Source organism: Spea bombifrons, chromosome 7 (assembly GCF_027358695.1).
Source record: "Spea bombifrons isolate aSpeBom1 chromosome 7, aSpeBom1.2.pri, whole genome shotgun sequence".
Lineage (NCBI taxonomy): Eukaryota > Metazoa > Chordata > Amphibia > Anura > Pelobatidae > Spea > Spea bombifrons.
Window position 1 is genome coordinate 27,418,483 of NC_071093.1, and position 17,308 is coordinate 27,435,790.

A 17,308-nucleotide genomic window follows, 5' to 3' on the forward strand; every position below is an offset into this window, starting at 1 on the left:
TAATAGTTCCCTGGTATACCTAAAATATAATTGATGCTAATCCTTTAGGATGACATTTTGTTAGACAATAGATGTAGACGTAATTTTCTATGAAATGCAGTAGGCCTAGGAGTGTCTAAGATAAACACGTTTACATGACAGTTGCCATATCCAATCAACTTTATTATACACTAGAAGCTTTCTCCCGCAAGAAGGGCTTAGGCTATGATATGAATAGATCAGTGGGTAAAGTGACTTTTTAGAAATCACCTTGATAAAACCATTATACTAAGTTCTTTTTTTAGTTGAATATCACAGGGATTTGTCCTTGGGACAAACTCACCTGCTTTAGTGACTAAACATCCAAGACATATAGACTGTTTTACTGACTTTGTGGAAGAAATGTGAACAGTAGCTAAAATCAGGTAACATGTTTTGAAGCATTATCTAAAACAATATGATTGCTGATGTGATAGTTTCAAATTAAAGTCTTAAAGTAGCAACAACAGTGGATCATTGACTACATTTAAGTATCATCCTTGTTTTATAGAGTCCAAAGCAATACCTATCATAGCATATTATATATACAGTTGTGTTAAAAAGAAAGTACACCCTCTTTGAGTTCTATGGTTTTACATATCAGAATATAACAACAATCATCTGTTCCATAGCAGGTCTTAAAATTTGTGATAAATAAAGCCAAAATGGAGAAACTAAAACTAAGTAGATCTTATAATTCAATAGCTTGTAGAACCACCTTTAGCAGCAATAACTTGAGGCAATAGTTTTCCGAATGACTTTATCAGTCTCTCACATCATTTTGGAGGATCTTTGGCCCACTTTTCATTACAATGTTGCTTCAGTTAATTGAGACTTGCAGGCATTTATTTATGCACAGTTCTCTTAAGGTCCCGCCACAGCATTTCAATAGAGTTAAGGTTTGGAGTTTGACTGGGCCACCTTTATTCTTTTGTTTTTCAGCCATTCTGTTGTAGATTTGCAGGTGTGTACTTGGGATCAGTGTCCTTTAGCTGTCACCCAGATGGCTTCACATTTCACTCTAGAATACTTTGGTATACAGAGAAGTTCATGGTTGTCTCAATGACTGCAAGGTCCCCAGGTCATGTGGCTGCAAAACAGGCCTAAATCATCACCCCTCCACCACTGTGCTTGATAGTTGGTATGAGGTGTTTGAGCTTATATGCTGTGCATTATGGCTAAGGAACAGATGACTGTTATTACGTCCTGATATGTAAAACCATAGAATTCAAAGAAGGTATACTTTCTTTTTCACATGACTGTATGTTAACTCAACTGACCAGATTTGACAGAGGTTGCATGCCTTTGCATACGAACACTTATATATAATATATTATTAAAGTGGCATATAACATGCCTCCATGCAACCAATTTTAAATCGATCTTTTACAAATTGATTAATTTCATTTTTTTAAGTGGATATCTTTTTATTATTTTATTTTTTGGTTGGTCCTTTTCCTTTGGGCCATTTTTCCTCAGCTCAAATCTGACACACGGCCCCCTGCTGCTTGGTGCCATGTATGGTTGGCTTGTTCACCCAATCGAGGAGCTTGTTGTGTTTAGATACACCCATTTTTTTACACCCATTTACTGATTTATTTTATAACATCTGAACAGAACATTGTGTTACCATAGTTGACGAATATGCTTTATTTTAAGCTGGTACATGGAACCCATCTTAGCCTACAAGAAAGACTAAAAGATTATCATGCAGTGATCCATGGCTTTGCATAGTGTATAAATAAAGGCATTTAACAGAACTAAAGCAAATCCTTTAAAAGAGAAAGCAAAACCATGTTTTTTTGATTGTGGAAACCAAGCATGCCAGTTGCAATTTTAACATATTTTAATTGTCTCATGCCAAATTTTGTTGATAACGTCAGAAGAACAAGCAAATACAACCATGCTGGCATCCACTCTGTATGTGTTAGAATTAGGCATTGTGGGTCAGATACACACACAAAAAAAACTATTATTGTTTTTCTGTCATCACAAACTCTTCTCCTGATGATGCGTCCCTTCCTAACCAGAGTATAATAAAGATATAATATAACATATATAATAATATATAAATATTTTTAATTATTCTGCCATTGTTTTCTGTGCTTGCCCAAACCCCATGTGAAGAAAGAACACTCAACACATATTGTTAGTATTCCTTTTGGGAATATACATGCTTAATGCAGATTTATATTATATGATATATTATAGATGTAGAATATTAGGTAAAAAAGAAATAGGTGCCTAAAAAGGCTATCATATTGCTCTTCAAACATATGACAACATTATGTAGGAAGTCCCTTTTATGTATGAAAATTACTCTAATATTATTCGAACTTGATTATTTGAGTCACATTGTCAAATCAGCTCAAATAGCATCCACAATTTCTTAAATTCCAAAAAAAATAGGTATGGGAAAGTGTACAATAACTAATGCTGCTTGCTGGAAGTAATCTAGATTTTTATATCATATAAATTCTACCGAGGAACTGAAATATTCAAAATGAAACTGAATGTCGCCTGAGTGTATTCCAATAAAACACAGACAATGAAGTAAAAATATATATATATATGCAAGCTTGTATTCTAACTGTAGCCTTAATGGAATCTGACATGGGGCTTCCATGACTGCTCTTCACTTAAAGAAGGTGCTGCTCCACCTAGTCTGTTTAATTTATCACCTTTACTAAACTAAACTAAACTGAACTAAATTCAGTATGGAGAATCATTCCAGTTACTGTACAATGCCCATAATTTTATATTTTGGAACTGAATACTTAATTATTGCATGATACAAAAGCAAGTACCAATAAGTTGTTGGCAGAGAAACTACAAATACTTAAGGGTTGTCTATTTTTACTTAGAAACATGTTTTAAACTATGTTTTAAAATAGATCAAAGGAAACAACAAAAATATGCTTGCATAATATTTTAACCTACCGGTATATCTGCTCTCTAAGTGTGGAACATTTTATCTAACAAGTGTAAGCATTTGATATAAAAAGTATATGAAAAAAAAAATATTTTTTAGGAAATAATGAATCTTGATACAAGTCAAACTTCAGCTCTTCGTAATTACAATAACTTCATTATCTGGTGAGAAAAAAAAATCTAGGGAGTATAAATATAATTTCCTATTAACTTTGAAACCGATTTTATCTCAACAGCATTTTTTTTTGTTTTTGCTTAAGGCTACAGACATCATGCCTAGAGGGTCCGTGTACTGTTATAAGTACTGTAGCATCTGTTAATTGAATATACTTTTTTCATCTTAATGAACACTGCGAAATATTAGTTACAGAGCTTAAAATAATAACGTGAAAACTGTGATATGCTCTTGCAATAATAAAAATACTTATTACAAGCTTTTGCAATGCAGTGTATATGAACGGCAGACATAAAGATTACAGCTAGAAGATTTACCGTGAGGCTTAAAGCAGAAATGTTAAACACATTTCCCTGGGAATACAAACTCAGTACTCCTTCTTAGACTCCTGGTTTTATTGTACAGACCGTGTAAATCCCATTAAACATGTTGCTTTGTGCTTTACCTTTTCAGTGTAATAACTTGTTTTCATGTGAAATACTCCAGTAGCTTGACTTTGGATGTTTATTTTAAGTTTTAGTTAACATGCTGGTTATTTGAGTATCTTTTTTTGTGTACTTCAATTGTAAATGTGCATTTCACAACAAACTTCACTGTATTTTTTCTTTTCTTTTTTTCTAAAATACAATAATATTAAATTAAAATTGATTTTAAGTTTAAAAGTAATGAATATATGAGGAACATAAGATGTGAAAACATTTGGCTCAATGTATTGGTATAGCAATATGACAATATGATATAGTGGATGTCTTAATAATGTTTTAGCACAAGTGCTAGACCAGAATATGATTTCAAACAAATAATGTGGAACCAGAGAAGGCTGTCAACAAACCAAACATTCTTGCTGTTCAGCTTCTAAGATTAAATTTCCAGATAAACAAAAAAACATCACTCAAACTACATTGTTAACTTCACACAGGTTTGTGAGGATTGATTTCAACAGAAAGTCTAAGGTTTCCATTGTGCATGTCATTTAACATCAGTGGAGCAAGGATTTAGTTTCCAAACTATTGGAAGAACGCTAATAGCAATAAGTATAGTTGAATATTTTTTTAAGTGCATTTCAGAATTATGATACTTTGGTCCCTCTTCCCTTTGGTCACAGACTTTTTACATTTAACTTTAATTTTATATGAAGAGTGATAACATCAATGCACAGTGCTTTAAGATAATTTCCTTTGAACAGTTTGACCATTGATTGCATAAAATTTAATTACATGTGGTACAGCCCCCTCACTTGGTATAGTGCCCCCTAGCATCTAGAAGTAGGGGTAGGGAAATCTGTGATCTCTAATCCTTTGTGAGACACTTATATAGTCAAGAGTGACTTTATATAAACACATCCTTTGTGTCTCCCTTAGTTACCCCACTGATTGTGTTTTGGTCCATAGCTCTACAAAAGTAAATCATTGTAAGAACTCAGATTGAAGCTAGGCTTTTGCCATAGTAACAACTATGGATAACCTTGGTGAAAAGTTGATTTAATCTAGCAGCCGTTTGTGTGGCCCTGCACCTCGCAGACTACAGGAGGATTTCTGTTGTCCTGAATTCCTGTGGTAGTGTCTTCTGTTGAACTGTAGCCTTCGTGAATGCTCACCTGTCATTACTTAAGACCTCTTATCACCATTGCCCTTGTGTAGTCTAGCTGCTAGTTTCAGTGTCTGTCTGTTATGACCCAGACAAGTCAAGATGCCGGCGATACCAGGGGCTCTGTACTCCATGATTCATGATGTTTGTCAGATGGATACGGACAAGCTAAGAGAAACACACACTAGGCAGGATATATGGAATAAAGTCTGTATTGAAATGATATATACAACATGAGTGCTATGCATGAACAGAATCATTCAAGCAGAATATGGGCTTCAATATAAAGTCTGGTTTACTCAAACAATATAATGCACAGGTAGGATACATACATCAGATAAACATCTTGATAAGACTTTGGAAAGGCACCTGGGCAGCATAGGGACACGTACCTCGAACAGGAACCATGATTTAGAAAGTCTATAGACAGGAGGCTGTGGCCTTACTGACGGACAGAAAGCTGTGGCTGAATAGCCGACTGACAGGGCATATGACAGAAAACGTAGTCGAGCAAGCCAGGTCAGTACCAGAAGATCACCAGAAGGTCATTATGGGTTGGATGCAAACAGGACACAGGAACCAAACTCGCATACACCACAATGCAAAGGCATAGACTGGAAGCCACAGCAGATATTTAAAGGTAGGGCTACACCAACTATAGGTAATCAGGTTCAGTTGTTATATTACTTAGTCTCAGGCTCTACACTTAAAAGGTTGGCCTCTAGATGATGCAGGGGATATAACACCTGATATAAAACAGAGTCCCGGCATAAAGGGTGGAATCATGACACTGTCATGGTTTTGATCTTCTGTTGTGACCTGGTTTTCATTATTGACCTCTTCAATCCTGATCTTGCTGGTTCCTGTTTTTAGTTCCCAAAGTCATTGGACTGTAATTATAGTTAAAACGAGTCTATCATTAAATTCTGTATAGGACATTTTAGAAGAAATGGAATAAATAATACAGATTTTTAACTATAGTCGTTCAAACCTGTTTCTCAATTGTGACTAAGTACATCATCATCAAGTCCCAGAGCCACTCCAACTCAAAGGCTCAGTCTAAGGTGGGACCAGTTAGAAGGTGAAAAACTCAATTTTGGCACAATCCTTTGTTCAACAATCCATCCATCTCGCATCAAGGAGTCTTCCTCTCCAGAAAACGTGACAATGAAATACGATGACTATTCTGGTATACAAATATAATAATTTTCTTTATGCATGCTGATCTTTTGTGTCTTACTTTTTTATTCTGTGTTCCCTATGATAATAACAAAATATATATAGGTATAAAGCAGAATATAAAATGCATGATATTTTCCACTGAGGAAATGTACTTTTTTAGTTTGACCAAGTGTGAGTTGTTAAAATAAAGCCAGGTTTAAAAATGAACATCTTGTGCATCAGTCTTCTGCAGCCCTGGGAAATTTCAAGAAAATTACTCTTCTTGAGATATCTGTGTTTATCAAGCCTCTCATCTTCACAGTTTGAAATGCGGAAATAAAGAATGGGGGGAAAATAATGATAAAAATAGTCATCTCTGCAGTCATGCAGGCAGCAGAATATGGGAAGCAAGGTCTACGAAATTATTGCTGCTCTGAAATAAGTGTAGTGCCTCATATTGAACACTAAGATATTTTCAGATGCCTTGTACTGTCTTCCTCTAGTAAAGGAACTATTTTTTTGCCAGTACAAATGTCATGAAATCTTGTATGATTATTATTTGCAGTGAATCTATTTCAGAGAACTTTCAAAGCTCTTCATAAAATGGTTCTATTTGCCTTGATACATCTCTGCCAGGTAGCCCATTGAGCAGCTAGTACTTAAAGGAGCCCAGATTGAACTCATAGCCAAGTCTGGACTTTAACCTTCTTTGCTGCTGTTAATAAATAGATACGTAACCATCACTGTTTGTCTATATAGATACAATTTTGATAGATACAGTTTGGTGATGATATAGCGTCATTGTAGTAATACATTTTTTCAATTTGAACTATAGTAAATGCTTAGTATTAATTGATATATTTTGATTGACCAGATACAAGTGTATTCACGTTGTAGCATGTCAGATATGCTTTGATGAAAATACAACTTTTGTATACTACAAAAAAAACTCCCATGTTACACAAATTCTGCATAATATTGATAACGTGAAAAAATACAGTTAAAATGCTTTATTATTAACTCCTAGAGTGTATTTGTTGCACAGTGACACTCTCCTATTGTCCCCCTTCTGGTCAGCTACTGAACCAAAAGGCAGCCTTGGCCTACCGCCTCGGAAAACCATAGCTGGCCCAGAGGTTTGGTCTGCAGCAGATCTTGAAGAATGTGTAGACACAATATAATGCTTTAGGTTCAGAAAAGCATATCAAAGCGGACCTGTTACATACACCTTTTCCCATAACTATTTATTGAAACTATGTATAACTTTGTCAATCAATTATTTTTGAGATATTTTGTTTGAAAATGTGGGCTTTGTTGGGGCAGGGCTATGGTTTGCCAGAGGAGTTAATGGTGATGTTCAATTTTCCTGCAAACGTTGTGGAGTAGACTCCAAACTGACGCTAGCTTTTCCCTAAATAGCTGTGTTTGGTTTTGTACGTGGACTAAATTGTTATTGTCATTATTGTTATTATTACTTTAAGTAAATACCAGTAATTAGTATAGTGGAAATATCCACTGTCTGTCTGTTCGTCTCTCTCTCTCTCTCTCTCTAGAAGATAGATATCTATGAAAAGTTATGAGGTTTGAAGAGTGAGCTACATGGTAATGGGTGCTATAGACTATTGTGTTATCTGCAATAGCAATATTCTGATTCACTTCATCACACTTTTTTTATGTGCAGAGGAGGTGAAATCTGTAGACATACGCTTCCTATATGAACTCTCTGAAATAAATTGAGTTCCATGGTTACACTCAACAGAAAATCTGAATATTTTAATATTGTATGCAGAAGTTTCAAGCACTGGATAGGAGAATATTTTAGAAAAAAAAAGCACAAGAATAAAAAATTATATTGTGGTAGCTGGGTTTGGCAGGCTAATAAAACAGAATACAAACCATGGCTTTTCTGTGTGTGTGTATATATATATATATATATATATATATATATATATATATATATATATATATATAATATTATCTTTTATTTATATAGCGCCAACAATCTACGCATCCCTTAATACAATACATATATTCAAAGGGTATGACAAGACGAGAATTGACAGACCGATACATTAGGTGGAGAGAGCCCTGCTCGCAAGCTTACAATCTTTAGGGAATGGGGTGAACAAACATAAGGCACAGAGAAAGGGTGAGAGGTAGTGTGGTGGTTGCATCAGTGACAGGGAGCAGCTAAGATGGTATGCTTCTCTGAAGAAGTGAGTTTTGAGCTGTTTCTTAAATGTTGGGAAGGAGGGTGAATGCTGAAGGTTCGGTGGAAGTAGATTCTAGAGATATGGGGCAGCCCAAATGAAATCTTGTAGACGGGAAAAGGAAGAGGTGATAAAGAGGAGGAGAGTCTTAGCCCATGGGAAGAACGTAGGGATCGAGTAGGAGAGTATTTGCTTATGAGGGCAGAAATGTATGGAGGAGCAGTGTTATGGAGGGCCTTATATGTTAGTACCAGAATTTTTAATTTAATTCTAAAGGTAATTTTGAGCCAGTGGAGGGTTTCACAGAATGGGGAAGCAGAAGAGGAGCGGTGTGCAAGGAAGATAGGCCTAGCAGCAGCATTTAGGACAGACTGTAGAGGAGAGAGTCGAGACAGTGGAGTGGCAAGAGAAGAGTGTTGCAGTGGTCAAGATGGGGAATGATAATTTAATGAACCAGAGTTTTTGTGGATTTATGTGTGAGGAATGGGAAGATGCGAGAGATGTTTTTTAGGTGCAAGTGGCAGGATCTGCGAGGGACTGAATGAGAGGGATGAAGGAAAGGTTAGAGTCAAGGATGACCCCCAAGGCATCGGGCCTGGTTAGTAGGAGAGATAGTTAATGTTGTTAATGGTGATAGAGAATTCAGGTAATGGAGAGGAGATGGAAGGAGGGAAGATAACGAGTTCAGTTTTAGAAATATTAAGTTTCAGGTAGAGTTATGATATCCATGAAGAAATGGCGGGCAAGCAATTGGAAATACGGGACATGAGAGATGGAGAGAGCTCAGGAGAGGACAGGTAGATTTGGGTATCATCTGCATATAGATGATACTGGAGGCCAAATGAGTTGATAAGTTTACCAAGAGATGAAGTATAAAGAGAGAACAATAGAGGGCCAAGGACTGTACCTTGGGAGAAACCAACCGATTCTGTAGCACTGTTGCAATCAGTGGAATAATTTAAAGTCATAGGTTTATTTACAAAGCGCAAGTGTGAAAAAATGCATGTTTCTAAGCAGGGATGGAGTTATGTTTTTAGGAGGGTTAAGCAAAAACAGTGTCTCTCTGTTGTATAAATGTTTGACTATTTAGTATGTAAGCTATAAATATGGAAAACTGAGTATTGGGAAGCATATTGATTTTAGCTGCACTACTCTTCCTATGCCTGATGTCATTGTATGTAGAAAAGAGCCATGCAATAGCAGGTACACACAGTACACAATAGAGTTGTGTATTCGTCATTGTTATCTGTCCAATGAGATTAGTCTGGTGTAGTTGTCTGTGTAATTTGTAGCCATTCTGTTACATGTTACTTGCGTTAATCTTTTCCTGTTTCCATTTGTATGTCAGCTCCCTTAAACTGACAATGTGGCTTTATAAACCTTACTCAGTCCCAATTTTTCCTTACTCAATCCCAATCTTTGGCATCCTGACTGGTGTGTTCTGACTAGTGATACGGTTGGGGGCCATTTGTCCTCAGCTGAGAATTTTTACTCCGAAAACCAGGGGACCACCTATCTTGTATGAGTCCACTGTTGACGCACAAAATGCTGATTGCAGTTAATTAAGATGGAAGACTTGCAACAATTGTTTGGTTGTTAAGCTACAACACAGGGAAAAAGAAGTTGGCTAATATTTCCTTCGATTTCCTCCTGATAAATATATATCTATTGTCATGTTACTGTTTTCTATATATGATTTAAAGAAAGTAGTGGACAAGTTCTTCTATTTACACAATCAAATGGTTTAAGATGAACCAAAAAAACATCTTAAGATAGCTGGGATATAGTGAAAGTGTTTAAATGATAAAAAAAGAGTGAAAAGAGTAAGCAGATCATGGAATGGAAATGGAGAAAACATATAGGAGAGTGAAAAAGGAGATACAAGAGGAAAGAGAAAGGACAAGAGAAAAAAAAGACAGGAGAGAGAAAGATGAAAGAAGAGAATGAAAAGGAGAGAAGTGACAAAATGAAAGGACAATCCTTTCACTAGCATGTAGTGATGGATACCCATCAGCTGCATCAGAAAAATAGAAAATATACGTAGAAAACCTAGTCATTCTTATTGTGGAATGTAGACGAACATGGCCACTGGCCAGTATTTTCCTGACTCTAATGAGGGGACCTGGGACATTTTTCTCAATTCCAGGACTGTCCAGGTGCCAAATTTACATGCCTGCCAATTTTCAGGCAATGTTCCTCATAGAAGCATTGTGTTTACCATTGGTCCTAGGCTGGATTGTTGGATGATTTCATTTTATTGGCTTTGTTTGATGGATCTAGCCTGACAACGTGGTTTACCCAAGGAGTAAAATGTACATGGTTTGTGGAAGTAGTTCTTAATTAACCAGGTCCAGGTTTCCAAGCTCATTGTAGTAATTTGCTTTTTCAAGACCAGCATGCACAACAATATGTTTATTTACCATGCACGGTAATTTTAAGGCAAGACAGGAGGCTTCGTATTTTGCATATCTTCCTTTACTCTCACCAACAGCAGCAAAGAAAGAGTTAATAACACAAGTGAAAACAACCAATAGAAACAGTACATAGGTGGTATATAAACTCCTTAACTATCTTCCTCTTCCTCTTTCTTTGCTGCTCACCAAAGCTGCAGGTCAGTCCTCTTCCTACCTACATTTATTGCTGATTTATTGAATAATATCTGTTTATTATTCATTACATATTGCTTTTTTCACCTAATTCTAGATAATTAGGTGGGTATGCACATTTATATACAGTATAGGTTTCTGATATAAATATATGTTTGTATGTATATTTTTTACTTGTCTTTCATTATTTATATTCATTGTTTCTTTGCATCTGTGCATCTTGAGAGGGATTTTTCCCTTCTCTTTTCCCTATCTGGGACCCCTTTTTGTGAGTTCTGGTCGCTAGTTTCTTCAGTTATTTTCTGGATCATTACAGTTATGATGTGTGTGGAAGTGATTTTGAACCACATATAGCTGGCATTACTCTAAATGGCTCCTTCTTATCTGTACCTCACTGGAGTGGTTACAGGGTGAGCCCTGCATTACTTTCAATATTCGTTGGGAATTTTCTGGAATTGCATCTCCCAGGCTGAGTCCATGTGGTTTTGCACATTATATACAGGCTGAGTCCATGTGGTTTTGCACATTATATACAGGCTGAGTCCATGTGGTTTTGCACATTATATACAGGCTGAGTCCATGTGGTTTTGCACATTATATACAGGCTGAGTCCATGTGGTTTTGCACATTATATACAGGCTGAGTCCATGTGGTTTTGCACATTATATACAGGCTGAGTCCATGTGGTTTTGCACATTATATATACAGGCTGAGTTCATGTGGTTCTGCACATTATATACAGGCTGAGTTCATGTGGTTCTGCACATTATATAGAGGCTGAGTCCATGTGGTTCTGCACATTTATATAGAGGCTGAGTCCATGTGGTTCTGCACATTATATACAGGCTGAGTCCATGTGGTTCTGCACATTATATACAGGCTCAGTCCATGTGGTTCTGCACATTATATACAGGCTCAGTCCATGTGGTTCTGCACATTATATACTGGCTGAGTGCATGTGGTTTTGCACATTATATACAGGTTGAGTCCCTGTGGCCTTGCACATTTTATACAGGCTGTGGCCTTGCACATTATATACAGGCTGTGTCCCTGTGGCCTTGCACATTATATACAGGCTGTGTCCCTGTGGCCTTGCACATTATATACAGGCTGTGGCCTTGCACATTATATACAGGCTGTGGCCTTGCACATTATATACAGGCTGTGGCCTTGCACATTATATACAGGCTGTGTCCCTGTGGCCTTGCACATTATATACAGGCTGTGTCCCTGTGGCCTTGCACATTATATACAGGCTGTGTCCCTGTGGCCTTGCACAATATACGGGCTGAGTCCCTGTGGCCTTGCACAATATACGGGCTGAGTCCCTGTGGCCTTGCACAATATACGGGCTGAGTCCCAGTGGCCTTGCACAATATACGGGCTGAGTCCCAGTGGCCTTGCACAATATACGGGCTGAGTCCCAGTGGCCTTGCACAATATACGGGCTGAGTCCCGGTGGCCTTGCACTATATACGGGCTGAGTCCCGGTGGCCTTGCACAATATACGGGCTGAGTCCCGGTGGACGTGCACAATATACGGGCTGAGTCCCAGTGGCCGTGCACAATATACGGGCTGAGTCCCAGTGGCCATGCACAATATACGGGCTGAGTCCCAGTGGCCGTGCACAATATACGGGCTGAGTCCCAGTGGCCGTGCACAATATACGGGCTGAGTCCCAGTGGCCGTGCACAATATACGGGCTGAGTCCCAGTGGCCGTGCACAATATACGGGCTGAGTCCCAGTGGCCTTGCACAATATACGGGCTGAGTCCCTGTGGCCTTGCACAATATACAGGCTGAGCCTCTGTTCTCATCACCTACCTTATACAGACATAATGTCTCAGGATACTGTGCCATCCCAGGATGCCTTTATGGCCTGGTTAGGGGCAAAGTCCTCTAACTCAGTTGAATCCTTTTTCTCTAAAATGTCTGCCAATTTTCCCCAAGGGCAGCCTCCTGCTCCCTCCAGACCAGAGGCAATACCATCGGAGTCAGAATCCGAGAACTTTGAAGGAGAGGCGTCCAGCTCCAAACGGCCTTGGACGGGCAGTAGTGTTTCAGTCGGCAAGGGTAAGGTACCTGCCAAATGCCCAAAACCCCTTGACACTCCTTTGCATGACCCATTATCTATAGTGGACGTATGGCACGCGGATTCATCTAGTGTATCAGAGGCTTCAGCAAATCTGGTCTTGCCCAGAGATTTTGACTCATGCTTCGTCCGTGAGTATTTGGTGGATGAGCCCCACCTAGATGATCCCAGGGTCCCAGGTTGGCGGAATTGGGCCCTAAAGACCTAGGTGCAGCCACTTACTGTTTGGAGACACATTTGTCAAGGAATTAAACCGCCACGTATCCGTGATGACATCATGGAATAAGGCCAAACTGTCAATGAGGAAGGTCTTTCAGACTGACCTTTGTTTTTCTGGGAGGGCTGGTCGACCGCCGGGCCGCCAGCTGTTCATCACAAGGCTCCTGGTACTTCCCTCAGAACCAGAGGTCCTACAGGACTCCGTTCCAACAGAGGGCCTTCAACCCACGCGGAGACGGTAGAAGCGCTTCTGGTTTTCCCAGGGGACGCTCCGTTTTCGGTAAGTCCGAATGCTTCTTGTCCTTCGTTCCCTTCCTCGGGGTTGCGGGCCATATATCATCTTTTTCCACGACTGGGTGTGGATTTCGTCAGACCCTTGGATCCCCCTAACGGTACAGGTTTTCAAGATAGTTTTTCAGCTCTTCCCCCCTTTCAAGTACGCTGACCGCCCACATCTCAGAGGGCATTACCGATCAGGCCTTAATGGTAGCAGAACTCCGCACCTTCCGCGACAAGGGGGCTATCCAGCGGGCAAAAGGATCAATCGGTTTCCTCAGCTCCTTTTTCCTAGTACGCTAATGCACCGGGGACTTCCGCCCAGTGATCAATCTACGGGCTCTCAATGCTTTGTTTCTCGCCGCTTCAAAATGGAAGGGATCCGTCTCTTCGGAGACCTTAGGTTGGAAGGCGATTGCTTTACATGGTTAGACCTCTCGGACGCTTTCTCTCCGTCCCTATTCACCCAGATTCCGGGCGATTTCTTCAGTTTCGCTGGGGCAGGCAGGTATGGCAGTTAAAGGCCCTTCCCTTCGGCCTAAGTTCAGCCCCTTGGTGCCTTACAATGCTCCTGAAGCCGGTCATGGCTCTCTTCAGGTCCAGGGGTATCAGGTGTATAGTCTATCTAGACGACATTCTACTCTTCTCTGGCTGCCAGGAGACCCTGCTCGCCCAGACCGATTTCGTGGTGCAGACCCTTCACCAACTCGGGTTTCTAGTCCATTCTCTCAAATCCGAACTAGTCCCAAGCCGCTTTCTCTTCTTAGGCTTCTTAGACAGCATGTCGGCGGTTCGATATATCAACCGCTTAGGGGGTTCTCGGTCCAAGTACCTCAGAGGTAACAAAGGATGTTTTCGACTTTTGCCTTGCGTGCAACATACTTTGCCGGCAGGATACCTCCCGGGCGCCGAGGTTCTCTTGGCGGACGGGTTCTCCAGACACTGGCGGGATGCGAGCGACTGGAGACTTCTCGGTCGGGTCTTGCATCTGGACCTATTTGCATCCAGGACGAATCCCCAGACGGTCATTTCGAGGGTCATCCATCACCTGTGTTGGGACGGGGGGCCTTTGGTTCTGGTGACCCCCCCGTGGCATGCTCAGCCGTGGTTTCCAGCCCTGCTGCAGTTATCTGCCCAGGATCCTCTGTAGATCCCATCTCTGTACTATCCCCTGACGGGCCCGGAGGTCCAGGTTCATGCGCTCATCCTGGAAAGACATCTCCTCCTGGTCGTATGGACGATTTCAGGGGACCCCGAACGGTCTCGGGCCTATTGGAGGCGGCTCAGTCCTTGCTCCGCAAATCTTGGGCTCCAGGTACCGGTATGTCATACCGGACAGCTTGGCGAGGCTGGGCTCCTTGGAGTTTGGGACGGCACATGGATCCCCTTGGCTCCCTTAGTCTGCCACCTTTTGCGTGGTATTCATTTATCCCGTCCTTCGGCGCCGCGCTACGGTTCTCTGTGGGAAGTAGCTGTCGTGTTAGTTTTCCATTCGGGATGGCCAGACAACGATTCACTCTCCCTCCAACAGTTGTCGGCGAAACTTACCCTTCTGTTGTGTCTCTTATGCTTTCGTAGGGTTTCAGATGTTAGCGCTTTGGATGCTCATGCTGTCTCTATTCTCCCCTGAGTTGTTCTCGTCTGTATCCTATCCCTTTTTTCTAGACGACCCAAAAATGTGTCGCCGGGTGTGTCAGGACTTATCTGTCACGCACGACGTCGATACGTCCGGTTTTGACATCTCAACTCCTCTCCTTTGTGAAACCTTTCAAGGCTGTTTTTCTTCTCCTACAGGAGCATCGGTGCTCTTTCCGTCAGGGGGGCTGCGGCCTCCTGTGCCCTTCGGGCTGGTGGAGCTTTAGTGGCTTTTCTGCGAGCGGCGGATTGGTCCCGTGCCGCCACCTTTCGGGCATATTTCCGCCTGGTTTCTTCAGGGGCAATGGCGTTGGTTTCCGGCGTTAAAAATGCAAAATACGAAGCCTCCTGTCTTGCCTTAAAATTTGAAATTATTCTAGCCTTGGTGCCCGAATAATTATAATTTTAATAAAGACAGGAGGCGAGTATTTTCCCTCCCTACCCTCCCGATGGTTAGGTGTACACTCTGGGTAAGTAAGCCTGGTTTGAATTCGTTTTGTGTTTTCTTGGGGTTTTGTCTGCTCCGTTGCATTTGATGATTTGTGATGACTGTCAGTGATCCTCGTTCTACTGTGTTTTACCATGTTTGTGAAGAATTTGGTTCTGTTATGTCTCTCTCTCTTTGTTTCAGCTTGATACCATCTCCGTGTCATAGCGGTTCTGTTTCCCAGTTGGAGTGCATTGTCGCCTTGCTCTTGACTTTGGTTCCAGTTCGAGCCCCTGTTCTGAGTGTTGGGTTCGGTTTTACGTTGCTAGATGGTTTGCTGCGTTCTTCAGTTCCGGTTCACAGCGGACGAAAGAGGAAGAGGAAGATAGTTAAGGAGTTTATATACCACCTATGTACTGTTTCTATTGGTTGTTTTCACTTGTGTTATTAACTCTTTCTTTGCTGCTGTTGGTGAGAGTAAAGGAAGATACTCGCCTCCTGTCTTTATTAAAATTATAATTATTCGGGCACCAAGGCTAGAATAATTTCAAATTACAATGCAACATGCATTTATTGTTTTGGTCTCATATTGTCTTTAATCTTGTGTTTTTCAGCGAACGAAGGATCTGGTGAAACCAGTCAAAAAGAGACATCTACGTGTGATATATGCCAATTTGGGGCAGAATGTGATGAAGACGCAGAGGATGTCTGGTAATATTTGCTTTAGTTTTTAGAGCTCAATATGTTCTGATTACCGTTAAGCAAGTCTAGCTCTGTAACCATTTGATACTTTCAGGTACAAAACATGTATTCTTAATCCACCTTAAAGGAGAAATGTATTTTTATTTTCTAATATCTATTCATATCCTTTGTCCATTTTGTATCCATTTTGGGATTCTTTAATTTTCTCTCATTTTCCAATACGCCTATAGCAATAGCAGCTTATGGGAAGGAAGTCACAGTGTTTTTTTAAATGTTTTTAAAGGGAACCACATATGAAATGCCAGTTGTGAGCTACATTTGACATCTTTGTTGATCCCACCAGTGAAAGTTAGATGGTATCTGTCTGGCTTTGAGTGACACTTCATAATTTGCAGTCATTGACATCCATAATCATGTAAGGATACCTACTCAGCAATGTAATTAGAATATGAATAAGTATACTGTCATCAAAGAGTGTATTGGCGTGGAAGATATCCGTTCCCATCTATGCCACTTCTCTTTCATGTTGCATATTTAAATTCTGAACAACTTTATAACATTCTGTATTTGAAATTCTGTAAAATATAGCATAATGTTTGTCAATCTGGAAGAGCAGCTAACATGCTTCAGTGTTATAATATTCATGTAAATGGCTGACAGTGTCTCTTAGAAAACATGACCCCCAGAATTGAATCTGGGAGGGAGCGAGAAAAATAGATTGTGGTTTTTAAGCGTAGTTTTGTTGTCATGGCAACCCAGTTTATCGAAGGTCAAAAGGAATAGGGAATTGGATTACTTTTCATAATAGTAGTGCACTTCTCCATGTCTGGGTCTTAATAACCCCAGGGTGTTTTTTTCAGTCTGCAATTGCCCTTTGAATTGTATGAGAGTGCACAAGATATTTGGATAAACTGTTGACTTAATTTTATTGTAAAAAAGATAATTCATTTATGTACATCTGCCAGTTTTAGTTTTTAGTGTTGTATGCATGTCTTGTTTTCTTTCTCAACGAATACCGGCCTTAAGTACATACTGACAGAGAATATTGATTATAGATTGTTCAACACAGTAGATTCTGTCAGAATAGAACGCGTGTCAGAATGGGTGTTGGCTTTGAATATTTTTTTAACTGCTATAATTTGATGAATTATGATGAAATGAGTGCAAGAGTTCTGACTTGAGTTGTATCCAATATTTATCTGCTGTGTTGTGATTACAGCATAACTCCTTCACCACTTTATTAATAGGCAACAAAGCCTACTAAATGG

At 40.0% G+C, this 17,308-nt stretch overlaps 1 protein-coding gene across 3 annotated transcripts in view; it reads left to right on the plus strand.

Moving 5' to 3' along the window:
• Positions 1–17,308, plus strand: part of TMEFF2 (transmembrane protein with EGF like and two follistatin like domains 2) — a 235,332-nt gene that overhangs the window by 111,246 nt on the left and 106,778 nt on the right. For all 3 annotated transcript variants that reach the window (XM_053472187.1, XM_053472185.1, XM_053472188.1), the window contains exon 5: positions 15,953–16,049. In XM_053472187.1, the coding sequence (XP_053328162.1) occupies positions 15,953–16,049 (97 nt within the window). The remainder of the gene's footprint in view (positions 1–15,952; positions 16,050–17,308) is intronic.